The following is a 13,890-nucleotide window of genomic DNA, read 5'->3' as shown; positions in this document are numbered from 1 at the left end:
TCTTCCAAAGGCTTCTTCCAAATCTATTCTGTCTACCTCCTCACTTTCTTCAATCTCCGATAGGCTTCCATTACTACCACCCTCCTATATTCGTCGCTATCGTCACCCTGCCGATGTTGTCGTTACCTTCAGTCGTCGTCTGCAGCCCTGCTTCTACCTAGAAACTGTAACTCTATCTCGCTGCCACCATCGGACACTATTAACTGCAAGCGAGTGTCCCCTCCATCACTAATTCTATGGCTTTCGCTGTGTTCATCTTCGCCTTACTTCTCAAAGTCTCCACCGCCCTTTCCAGTCAGAACATAACCCATCTATTCTCTGCCGTCTTCATTTTTGGCGACTCCACTGCAGATTCCGGCAAAAACAATTACATAAATACCCCATTCAAAGCCGACCATCCCCCATACGGGGAAGACTTTCCTGGAAAAATCCCCACCGGCCGGTTTTCAAACGGAAAACTGATGTCGGACATTTGGGCGTCTCTGCTGGGAATAAAACAAACCGTTCCTCTGTTCCTGCAGCCTAATATCTCCGATTTTGATATCCGCACTGGAGTGAACTTCGCTTCCGCCGGATCGGGGCACGATGACATGACGGCTCAGATTTCACAGGTGATTCCTGTGATGAAGCAGTTGTATTACTTTAAGGAGTATATAAAGAGATTGAAGAAAGTTGTGGGGATCAAATAAGCCAATAGGATAATTGAGGGGGCGTTGGTGTCAATTAGTGGTGGAACAAATGATTTCACGATTAGCTACTACGATCTGCCTTCTAGAAGAGACAATTTATCCATGGACGATTACCAGGATTATATATTGAAGAAGCTTCAGAATTTCGTCAATGTAACTCTCTCTTTCTCTCTCTCTCTCTCTCTCTCTCTATATATATATATATATATATATATATATATATATATATATATATATATAAACAGTTCGTTTGATTTTGTAGTGGTGGTTGATAGGATCTGTACAAGATGACACTCAAGTGTATGCAAGCACTAGTTCGTGTCCAAGCTCGAGTATGTGACCAGTGCAAAAAGCTTTCAAATGAAGGAAGCTTCGCCTCCAACATCTTTTGGGGGTCTCATCTTGCAGAAATCCAAATTTGACTTGTATTACTACCATCGAATTTGAATCTAACATGCGGAAATTGTTGGATTTGACAGGAGATTTGCTACAGTTTTGGGGTAATGACATGTTATGTTGCATTTACTTTTGAAGTAATACTAATTTACTAATCTTTGATATATTTTGTATGATAAACTCTACGTATTTTTCACCAAATTCCAATTGTTTCTATAATGTTACAATTTGTTCAGATGTTTCCACCCGTTGAACTTGAGGAATCAATTAAGAAAACTGGTGGATACCCCGGAAGGTAATTTATTAATTTGTGGATTATGTATTTAATCCCTTTTCAGATTTTTAAATTAACTTCCATTTTTTTTTTTTTGTAAAATTAATGTGTTAAATCTAATACAGGTCAGAAAAAGAGCCACCCTCAACACTTATGTGGACCATGTTTTATTTGGCTCAGGTTTGCAGAACCACCATACCACCGCCATTCTCTATACAAATCTCAGGTAAAACAACTTCTTTTTGATCTCTTATATCGAACAAATTACAACTAAATTTCTTTTTCATCTCTTATGTTGAAGAAACTACAACTAGATTTCGTTTTGATCTCTTTATCTATTCAAATCTTCACCTTTGAACCACCTGCCCTGTACCTCCGCCGCCGCCGACCACTCCCACCATCTGTCATCGTAGAGCGACCTAAAACGATGGGTTTTCTTCATCTTTTAGTAGTGGAGTTTCAATGTTGTTGAATATCCTTGCAGGTATCTTTCCATTTTACATCAAATATCAAGAACTTTTAAATGTCGATAGTTCATCATGTTTTGAAGCTTAGTTTTGAGTTGTGTACTGTTGTAGGAAGGTCCATCTTCAAGTCGTTAAAATGTAATGTTCTTGATTTTTCTTTCATTATTTATGCTAGAAATGTCTTGTTTTGCGTATACATTATCATTGGGTTTCTTTCATTATTTTTGTTTTTGTTGACAATTTTTTTTGCAGATCCAACCATAAGTGAGTGATCTATCTGAGGTTTTCCTTTTGACGAGTTTCATTTTTGGTTATATTGATGATTTTTTTTCCAGATCAGACCTACACCAACTATCCAATAATGAACCTTAAACAGCAGGTCAAATAAGAAGTATACATGCTTTGTGTTTCCTTTTTCTTTTCTTCCATATTAGTTGTCGTTAAAAGGAATAAGAAAAATAGGGAATGCATGTATTCCTTAAAAATATTTTATTTGGGTTTTTTGTTATTTAAGAAAAAAGGCCATTTTACAACGCAATTGGTGCTAACATTAGTTTTTGTGTTTAGGGGGAATCTAGGAATCATTCCTGGACATCTTGTTGGAATCAACCCTAACAGCCTGGTGCAAGACAGAAAACAGAGCACAAAGAGGAAAGAACAGGGGAAGCTTTTTTGGGGCCAAATTTTCTGATTTTATTCCAGTGCATACATCAACGAAAGAAGAAAACATCCTACTTAACAAAGTAAATCCTTAGAAACTAGCAACTGAACTACCCATTAGCTGCACTACTAAATAAAAGGACTTTATGGCCAACATGGCCTTTTACTTATTCAAATTAAAGACAATGGACGAAAATACCCCTGCAGTGAGTTTCTTTTTGGCGAGCGGTGCATGTTGATGTGATTTTTGAAATAGTTTCAAATGATCAATGGATGTTCTTGGCTCTTAAAAAGCATCGTATGAAATGTTTTTGTGCCTTTTTTTATGTTTTCCAAACCATTATTGTATCTCAAGATGATATATTTCTGTTTGATGCTTTAATGAAACACGTCTTGATCAAATAACAGCCTTGATTTGTTAACAATAGGTGGAAACATGTCTGTTTTCAACCCTAAATGAGATGATGATGAGGATTTGGGACGAAGTGTATGTCTTATAAAAAGGAATAGGATTATTATTTAATTTGAGCTAAATTTAATATGCAACTTGTGTCACGAGACTAAATTGAGATACTATAAGGCATTCTTAGTTAAAAAAGATTGGCTTTTGTTTATTTATTTATTTTAGCATTCTATTTTTGATTCATTTGATCATAGTTATATTATTATATTATTGTAAGGATTGGGGGAAGAATCTGTATGTAGCTACACTTGGAATTAGCAAAGAATTTAGTGTCCTGAAATGAATTAGTGAACCTTTGTTTCTTTTCTCATATATCTAAGTTAAAAGTATTAACCATCTATTTTTTTTATTGGAGTTTTCCTTCTATATCACACAAATTGAATTGGATGCTACATTTTATATTACATGATTGAGGATTCATTCCTTCCTACGATGACACTGATAACAAATATTGAAATTACAGACTCTTGCCCGACATTCGAAGCTCAAATAACCATTAATATCTTGATTACAAATAGAACACACATACTTGGGCGTTTTCTTTCTCCGAACATATGTTAATGGATGTTTATGATAGGAAACATTTATTGTGCCCTTGTACAACATGTTTGCTTGATAATCGATTCGACTAATGCAATCAAGATGAAAAGAATTTTTGCATTTGTGACAATAATAGAGTGGCATCTTAGGGTGCATTTCTTTCTCACAAATATCACAATAGAAGTCTTCTGGATGATCCATGATCGGGGGATACATCAATGGGATTGTATGTCCTTTGCAATATCTATGAGCAAGGGAATGCGGCGACCTCATTGCACAATACATGTCTAATATGAAGTCGCAAGGCTTACAAGCATAACTTATGCCTTTATAAAATTTGTCACATGCGCTACAAAAAGCATCAGGATCTATAACATGGATAAGAGGATGCTTGTGGGATTTGTGTTTGATGGTTTTGGGTAAAAATGCGCAGTTGGCATCAAGGTAAAACAACCAATGCATTTATAGCTTATACTGTGTCCCGACAAGTTTATCAAGTCAAGCGAATGATCCGAGTGAAGTGGATGTTGTAATTTGAGTGGTAACTCGGTGCAATATTTATGGAAAGTGAATGAACATCCATCTTTGCAAGTATAGTATGGAAGGGAGAGGGGTTGTACACACCCGTGACATACCTCTAGTGGATTACTAGAGATCATACCATACATGTTAAATTGATGAACATTATTAAGGATTAATGGATGATGATGGCTCCAATGTTTAATCTCTTCAGTCTTATCATCATGTATACATGTCTTATCCAAATGTAGCAGTTTTAATGGATCCATGAATGCCTCTAACATGGGAAATTCAAGCAAATCTTCTGCATCTTCATCAACAAAAGAAGTACTAGTTGAGACATCTCTGAAACCACAAAAAACAAACATTTAGAAGACGCATCCACAAGCACACATACAAGGGATTTAATTTACCTTTTAGTACTAGAAGGTCGCTATGCATTTAAGGCACACCTAATATGTACAAAATATCTACAATTTGCACAATGATACAACCAATAATTCCGCTCGATGTATGCATTGCAAATTTCACAATAATGCAAGAACTTAAAGAATATTTCTGGAAGCGAATATACGAGAACAAGTTCGTGATCGGGATGATGGGGTAGGTGGATGATAGGTACTAAGGAAGCACAAGTTTTATGGATCCAAAAGTCGCAACTATCACATTGGAAGAATAAGCCTTCATCCATAGAATTGCAAGCATCACACCGGAATGCAGCAGGTCTTAACTGTAGGGTTAAAGTGTGTTGTGGATGGCCTTCGTGTTGAACCTTCATCTTTGCCTCCTCCTTGATAGCATTTGCTTTAGCCTTGCGAGCAATCCTAACAACACAACAATCAATGCAAACTCCAAAGATGTATAAATCATCGTTTTTAAAAGTATATGAAAACACCCTAGATTTCTTTCGAATACAACACACCGCACATTTCCAATATCTGGAATCTAGATCTTTCAAATCAGTAAGTGTTAATTGATGATGATATAAGGAAGGGTCGTTGATAGTGAGTGGAAGTTGTGCACATGATTTATGTAGAAAGTAACGACATTGGATGCAAGCATATGCAAAACCATTTGATATGGGTTTTTCACATGCATAACAACCAATCAACCTTGATTTCTCCTCACCACCATTGACACTAGCACCTACAATCTTCTCAGGGTCAAGGAGCTTTAATGGATGGCTTTTATGACTAAAATGGTTAATCTCTTCCATATCTTCTCTCTCTTTCTCTCTCTCTCTCTTGTGGAAAATGACATATATTTAGCCCTTAATTAAATTTATAGAAAATAAGGTAGAGGCAAAATACCATTTCCACAAAATCAACTTAACTTTTTTAGATTGCTTTGCATCCAAGTATAACTTCTAATGCTATTTACAACATTCTTTTCTCTTATATCAAGTTAAATTTAGCATACTTCTTTTTTCCAATTGAAATTCTCTTTCTGTATGTATTAGTCATGATTTCAAATAACTAGATTCCTTCGTTTTATCTTAATTTGTTGATTACTTATTTTTCGCTTTATTGAAAATTAAAAACAAGAAATCGTTTAACAAATATTGCCAATGGATATTATTAGTATGTATTAGTCATGATTTCACAAGGACTTCAATCTATCTATATAAAATTTAGCAAAAATAACTACATAAATATATTATTTGATTTTAGTGATGATTGTATTTAAAAAATTATTCTCTTGTGATTTCAAATATCTCATCCACAATATATTTGTATTCATTTATTCAGTAGACTATCATAATATTCATTTAATATATTAAAATGGTTTTCGAGAGTCTATATAATTAGAGTACATAATATATTTTTGAAGAATTTAACTATATTATATTAGTTATCACACTTGAAGACTATGTTTAACATACTACCTGAAAAATTAGTTGATAGCTGCAAAGTTAGTAACTAGTTGATAAAATATGACGTTTGGTTAAAACTAGTTGATAAGCTACTTATTAAATATAAAACGGCATATAAGGACATGTACGAAAATGATTCAAATTTAATTAGAAAAATATGTAATGCATAAAATTATATTAATGTAAATACTAAAATATCTCTGATTATTTGTATTTAAGTAAAATTTTGTGCATCCCATATCATATTTGCAATATCATCACAAATTTTCTTGCATCTCATGGCATGCCCGTCGAATATTATCAATGACTAAATCTTGAATGATTCTTATGCTCTTTTGTATGTATGTAATTGTTCTATATAGGAGACATATTTCTTATAAAAGCCTTGTAGCACATATCCTAAATTTCATAAGGACGGAAATTAATACTTAAAAGAAATAACGATTATTATACACATACAAAAGTCAGCAGAAGGTGGGGAACAGAGTACAAGGCTAAGGAATAATGAATAAACTTTTGTTATCTATAAATGCAAATACTAATAATATTGAGTTACAACATAGAAGGTGGTGCTTTGTTTGAAACTGTTTTTTTGGCTTGATATGGTTATCTAATTATTTTTAATGTTCTTTATAGTGTTGCATGATATGAGTTGCAATTATATGTTTAGTGGCTACACTATATTCATGCATATAACGATACTTATAAATATATAGGGCGTGTTCGGTACGCAGCTTTTGAGAGCTTCTGGCTTTTAGCTTTTAAGAAAACGCTAGTAAATAAGAAAAAACCTCATTGGGCGACGGGAGCATTTAGCTTTTAGCCTATACATAACGCTCCAAAATCAAAAAGATACCAGCTACCCACTACCAGCTAGTTTTGCTGAACACGCCCATAGTATTGGATTTTTGAGGTTGGAATGAACTTCTTTTTTACTTTAAAGTTGTCATAAACATTTGCTGATAATTTATTTTTATATTAACCACTTGAAATAAGTACTATGTATTAGTAAATGAATGTATAAACCGATAAGAAATCCACTTTCGTGCATGATTTAGTAGAATAGTGTAACTTGGTTGCATTATTAGTTGTTTTAACTACAGATGATGTGACTTGGATTTTACTCAATTCCATGTTATACTTGCATTATTAAGCAAAGGAAATAAAAGGGTTATTAAACACTGGCCACAGGACTTCACTTATGACCAACCTTCAACTTGAACACTATGACCTACTCCCTAATCATGCGCTTTCTTATGCAATTCAAAAGAGACATCTCATTTAGACATTTTGTCGAGCATTATGTGGGCGTCCATTTAAAGAGCTGAATTTATGAATAAATTACAGTTTGATACTATGTTGATGATCTTTTAGCTTACTACACGCTGCACAATGGTTTATTTTTTTAACATGGTACTTAATATCAGGGGCAAAGCCAGAAATTTTTTTGAGGGTGCTCCTCATAAATTATCAAACATCCAAAAACTTCAAACATATATAAATTATCAAATATCCACAAACTGCAAACATATATATAAATTACAAATTCATTAAGGTCGTCAATGCGTTTTCATTTTATCAAATATATTGATGATATCTTGATTAGCAACATCCGCAAAAATCTATTTTTCGATATAAGTTACCAAATTATCATTCATCCATTAATCTCCCATTTTATTTCGTATCCTGTTCTTCACAATCTTCATAGCAGAAAACGATCTCTTAACTATTGCTGTTGAAACCGGTAACGTCAATGCTAATTTGATGAGCAAGTAAACCATAGAGAATAATTTATACCTTTTTGTTTCAACCATATTTTGTGCAAGATCACCAATCCCATTTAGATTCAAAAACTCTGATGAATTCAACTTATCAAGAATATAAGTTTCAAGTTGATCATCAAGTATCTCCAAGTCTATATCTGAAAAATCCTTTGGATATAAACGAACTAGCTCAATCAATTTGTTTTTATCGAAAGCTGCAAAAGAGTTATTTGGATTGAGACATGCCATGAAAAGAAGCAATTTAGTGCCAGTCTCACTAAAACGACTCTCTAGTTCAGTGCGTTGCAAATCAATGACATCATAGAATAACTCTACACGATAGTAGTGTAATTTTGTCATCTTTAGATATTTTCGCTGTGACCGTCCTGGAAGTAAGAACATTACATCTATGTTGCAAACAACAATCTCGTGTTTTTCACAAAACAATGTAGTCTTAGTGAGCATAGAATCCCATCCACTATCTCTCAAAATTTGCAATTGCAGCTTCCAAATTCTAACCAAGTTCATTGCATTTACAATATATTGATCTTTCCTTTGCAATGCTTGAGACAACTCATTAGTAATACCCAATAATTTTTTCATGAAGTGCAAAGAAAATATGAAATCAAAGGTCTGCAAGGAGTTAATTAACATATCTGCTTCACATTTTTGTTCTGGGGTTGCTCCATCTTCTGCAATAATCTCAAGCACGTCTAAAACGGATGGAAACAATGTAATCATACTTATAAAAGTACCATAATGGGACCCCCAATGTGTGTCTCTCGGTTTGATAAGAGATGTTTCTTGATTGAGGCCTCGACCGCTTATGATTTCACCTAAACCAAGTGCTTCAATAACTTTGGAAGCTTGTTGTTCTCGAATACCGTCAAGACGCTTGCAAGAACCTCCAAAAACATTCATAATATTGGTTAGTAACTGTGACAACCCAAAAATTTCCATTCAGTGAAACCATCCCCTTCAACAGAAGCCAAGTGTGTTTCTGCTAACTTTCAAACTTTTGGGATAAGTTTGAGCAATTCAGGATTTACACTTAAGAAGATATCAGGAGAGAGGATGCACTTGGGTTTTGTGCAACTCTGTTATTCCAAAACTCTATGATATTAGAGTTCATTCCGAGAATAAAATATTTTTTTGCCAAAAATCCCAGGACTATATATAGAAATCTGAACCATATTCATTCATTAGTTACAATTCCAACTAGAGAAAAGTCAAATTCTCTCTCACGCATCTTCGGGTTTTTATCCCAAATCGTGAGTACTTCTATCTATTTGTATTATATAGCTTAGATTATGTTTTATGACATCAAAATCGGATCAAAACCCCAAGATTTGGGAGTTTACCGCCCAAGAACATCTTGGAGAGTAAACTCTCTTATAAGGGCCAAAGTGTGCCCAATGTCCCCCTAAACCTTGGAAACCAAACATGGGACAAACTTTGACATGTTTAGGCATCAAAATCATTAAAAATCAAGGACCAAAAGTGAGTTCACGACCAAGGAAGTTCTTGGGCCGTGAACTCCATTTTAGGGTGCCAAAATGCCCTAAATGCCTTCCACAAGCCAAGAAACAAGCATATCACTTTACCATGATGTGTCTAGGACCCAAAAAAACCAAAATAACAACACCCATAGGTGTTTACGGCCGCAAGCTTGTGACCAAATGGTCCATGGGCCGTAAACTCAAGATAAGAGTGTTTTGATGCCACAAACACTTCCTAAGACTTAGGCATGAATTTAGAATGCTTCCTTATGACCTTTAGGACCCTCATAAGTATAATTGGCCATGAGTTTATGGTAGTAAACTCATTTGGGCCGTGAACACCTCAAAAACTCCAAAGAAGGTGGTCTTTCTCATCCTAGGCTAGAGTTAATGTCCCTAAATCATTCCCTAGCTTTCATACTTGCATTCCCACATGTGTAGCCATGAGTTTACAGCCGTAAACTCTCTTGGGCCGTGAACTCATGGTAGTAAACTCATATGTGTTCCTTATACCTTCCTATGTTGAATCACATGTGATTCCAACACTTGGTCAAGGTGTTTCCTAGTCCCGGAAGGTGTTATCTTTCATATAGTTGTTTATAAACACTATATTCATGTCATTATGTATCCTTAAATATCATATAGGACTTATTGTGTCACGGAACTTCATTCGTTGAACTTCTCATCCGTACGCGCATACCCGTTTGAATCACCCAGATCAGGTGAGTTCATACCCCGTAATGAATCTTTTAACTATTTTAATTGTTTTAAGGGGGGGGGGGAATACAAGTTGAACACAATGATAATTGTGTAAATGTTGTTATTTATAAGTTGTTAAAACATTTCAAAGCTCTTCTAAAGGTTATGTTACTTTATAGTTATACAAAACTCCATTTTTAAAAGTATAAGCAAAACTTTGTAGATAAATGAGTCTTTTTAGTAACAGTCCAGTTAGAGCATTAGTAAGCTATTATAGGTATAGTTTAAGAGAATGCTATTCATTACTTCTAGTATAATGAAGCACACAAAGAGTCAATATTCGAACAGAACAGAACAGAACAAACAGTGAAGAGAATCAAACAATACCAGAACAGAACATAACAAACAAGTAAATTTGCTATAGCATGATAACACGCAGACAAGATCTAACTTTAATGTGAAATACATGGCTTGCATGGATTTGCTCGGGTCGCATATGGTTCCCTCAATCTCCATACATGAGAGCAGTTAGTAGGGGTTCCAGCTTTCACATTATGACCGTAATAAAACACACATATGTTTTTAGGTTGATAGTACCTCCGTATGTCATTATAAACGACATCAGGGTACTCATTTCTCCCATTACTTTCATAAAGTGTCGGTAACACTTGAAGTTTAATCTATTCTCTATTCGAGATAGGTTATAAACTAGGGAGAATGTACTTTTCAGTTGACAAAGGAACAGTAGAGTCTTGGTAGAAGACTGCTTTCATAACAGTAGAGTCTTGGTAGAAGACTGCTTTCAAACAATCGAGTCTTGGTAGAAGGCTACTTTTAAAAGTTAGTACCATAATGCTAATCTTATGATTCCTTAATGTATACACTATAGGATACATATATGCCAATAGATTCCGACAGCTAATAGGATGTGTGTTTTCCGCCTCATTGCCTGTTCTCGTTGGATTGGGGTCTTGAACTGAGTTCCCACAATCTATTATCTACCCGAATCTATATAAATTTATGCTTAGTATACATTAAGTCATCATAAGGGTACCAAGTATGGATCAGATTATAGGACACAGAGTCAAAGCACAATTTTTCTAGTACATAACTTACTTATCAAAGTCAGTGTTTTTGATTGACAAAACTAGAGATTTCCCAGAAATGGCTTAATCCATTTTATTAAGCAGTACAGTTTTAAAAGACTTTAAGTTAGTTAACTCTATAATACCTTAGTTTATACACCATGTTTATATATAGAACTAATATCCGATAGCTAGTTAAATGTGTGTTTTCCCCCGACATCCTGTTCTCGTTGGATTGTGGGCTTAGGGCAGATTCCCCCAATTAACTATCTACCCGATATCAGATTATATATAGCAGTATAAACAAATATATTATAAAAGTAATCACCGTAGTCATTATTTTACTATAAGACATATAGGTTTTCTTAAAAGAACTCTCCATTAGATATAAAGGAACCATTACAAATAACTCCATGAGTAACAAGTGAATACACCAAGGTTATATATGACAACGATCTAACAACCAATGGAATGTGTGCTATCCGCCCTACTTACTGTTCCCCGTTGGGTTGCGAGTTTAGGGAAGATGCGCACAATTGATTGTTTATTTACTCTGAGTATATATAACTTGTACCCACTTAGTACGCATAGAAAGGCTTGTAATGTCATTTTACTTAACTTCCATTAAAGTAGGAAATATAGGATTTTCTAGAGGAACAGGCGAACTTTTCAAAACAGAATTTACAGCGTACAATACTTTTACATATACATTTTCAAACAACACTTTACAGCTTACTCACATCACTAAAATCTTATGAACTCACCAGCTTAATTGCTGATCAACTCTTTCAAATAACTTGTATTCTTAGGAGACTATTAGACAGGTGCTCGTGCTGGGGATTCAGAAGATGGAGCATTATAGCTTCAAGTCTTGTTTTGTTATTTGTGTATGAATTCTATGTTTTGTGAACACACATTGTAAACACTTTCTTTCTAAATGAAATGGTTGTTTATTACTTGCTTACCATATACATATCTCGTGATACTTAACATGATGTCCTCCACCCCCAAACGCTTCCGCCGTTCCGGTTTTGGGGTGTGACAGATTGGTATTAGAGCATTGTTTATAGTGAACTAAGTATGTCAACCGATAAAAGATATGCAGCTATAAATACAATGGGGCTTAAGTGCTCTGGATAATGATATATTTTAGAATATAACTACAAGTTATAAAAATATACCTACTTGCTCATACATGTACATAATAGAACTAGTGTCACGAGGAGAACAGAACTAAAAGTATTTAAAGGTTGGGCACTGTCGTCAACCCGAACAGTTATGTAATCATAGCTTGGATCAATATAGCCTGATCAACTATTTTCATTCTAGATGTGACCAACATGTGTTTGGGAATGATGTGGTGTTGCAACAGGGTTAAAACTTACCTTATCACCAGTCAAGAGAGCATCAGAACAAGTACAGTTAGAATTAGAGTACTATGGGAGTATTCTATGATACTATAACGCGATAACGATTTTAGATCATACCATGTATATTACGTTAGGATACTATAGGATTATTTTAGTCCAGATACATAACTTATGTGATAACTTAAAAGACCTTTGCGGATAGGTCTATAATCTTACAGGGTATATTCATAAAGTTTTATATATAATCAAGATCTTATAGACATAGAATCTGTGATCGACGCTTCGTTATCCATTCCTTTTAAGGAAGTAGTGTTGAGGTGGGATCAATTGTTCGAAGGTCTATTTGATCTTCAATTATATACAATACCAACTGGTATACCTAGTATAATTATAGGAAGATTCCGTAAGGATCACCCCATAAAGTCACCTTAAAGCTTATAGGTTCTTTAGTCACTTTCATTCTTGCACGACAAGCCCAGATAAACGTAACCACTTCCTCATAGTAGACAACAGAAGAGTTCAGGAGGAACGAGGACAATTTCATGAGAATTTTTTCAAGGAAAGATCAGCCGAAGTGACCAAAATGTCTTACGCGTCACACTAATAAATATTAACTAGGTTAATTTAGCAAGCGAGTGGAAACACTGCTCACATTACCTGTGTTAGAATTATTTTCTTACATGCAGCTGGTAACAGTTATTCAGGAAGCAGATATTCATTCGAGGATAGTTATTTCAGATTCATAGAGTTTATTAGGTATAGACTCATTTATGAATTGTTTCTAGAACCCTGTGGAAGTCAGGACCCGATACATCCAGAACTAGGATAACCTTGTCTTTTCAGCTTTCGGCTTGTGTCCGTTGCTATAGACTTATTTCGTCTCATCTTTGTTTTATTTTAGCAAAGATGCCTCCTTGCAGATCACCCAGACACGCTATTCCGATAACTCCCACACTTTTTCCATAAATCGATGCAGCAACTTTGAACGCTGCAGTGGCCGAGGCTGTAGCAACAGCCATGGCACAATATCACTCCACCAGTACAGGTGGAGGTGAAGTGCCTACCAATTCTACTCGAGGTGAGGTTCCTGTGCGCCAGGGAGAGTTCTCCTACAAGGACTTCACCAGATGCCAGCCATTGTCCTTTAATGGGATTGAAGGAATCATTGCCCTTATGCAATGGTTCGAGAAAATAGAGTTGGTTTTCGAAATCTGTTTATGCCCGGAAGGAAGCAAAGTGAAGTTTGTTGTCTGCACCTTCGATGGCAAGGCCCTAACATGGTGGAATAGCCATGTTAATTCACTGACCCTGTCAGTGGCTAACTCCATAGGTTGGGAAAACCTAAAGGAGTTAATGCGGGAGGAATACTGCCCGTTAGGCGAGATTCAAAAACTGGAACAAGAGTTGTGGGATCTCACTATGGTCAGCTCAGACATAGTGACCTACACGGGCCGGTTCATCGAACTAGCAGCCCTATGCCCCGAGATGATTACCTCGGAGAGCAAGAAGATAGAAAGATACATTTGGGGTCTGACTGCTCCGACCCAAGGAAATGTACTGTCTTCTAACCCAACCATGTTTGATAGTGCTAAA

The 13,890-nt window shown here is 35.3% G+C and overlaps 1 protein-coding gene, 1 long non-coding RNA gene and 1 pseudogene across 18 annotated transcripts; 2 read left to right on the top strand and 1 right to left on the bottom strand.

Annotated features, from left to right (window-relative positions):
- Window positions 1-229: 229 nt before the first annotated feature.
- LOC145002914 (GDSL esterase/lipase At1g58430 pseudogene) lies at window positions 230-1,111 on the top strand (annotated as a pseudogene).
- Window positions 1,112-1,341: 230 nt separating this feature from the next.
- On the top strand, window positions 1,342-2,891 carry LOC145001427 (uncharacterized). 17 transcript variants are annotated; one of them, XR_013661582.1, is made up of 6 exons: window positions 1,342-1,380; window positions 1,485-1,585; window positions 1,661-1,843; window positions 2,079-2,090; window positions 2,167-2,205; window positions 2,405-2,891. It is a non-coding gene; the product is annotated as an uncharacterized LOC145001427 (long non-coding RNA). The 17 variants fall into 17 exon arrangements; XR_013661574.1 differs by having other exon boundaries at window positions 2,394-2,891; XR_013661579.1 differs by having other exon boundaries at window positions 2,167-2,217; window positions 2,394-2,891.
- A 4,651-nt stretch (window positions 2,892-7,542) lies between these two features.
- On the bottom strand, window positions 7,543-8,604 carry LOC145002913 (uncharacterized). Its single transcript, XM_078962095.1, has one exon. It carries the CDS (start codon window positions 8,602-8,604, stop codon window positions 7,543-7,545), a length of 1,062 nt encoding a protein of 353 aa, XP_078818221.1.
- Between the last annotated feature and the right edge of the window lie 5,286 nt (window positions 8,605-13,890).

This window comes from Lactuca saligna, chromosome 6, assembly GCF_052625555.1.
Source record: "Lactuca saligna cultivar CGN05327 chromosome 6, ASM5262555v1, whole genome shotgun sequence".
Classification (NCBI taxonomy): Eukaryota; Viridiplantae; Streptophyta; class Magnoliopsida; order Asterales; family Asteraceae; genus Lactuca; species Lactuca saligna.
The sequence above is the reverse complement of the archived record's forward strand: the minus strand, read 5'-3'. Positions and strand labels throughout refer to the sequence as shown.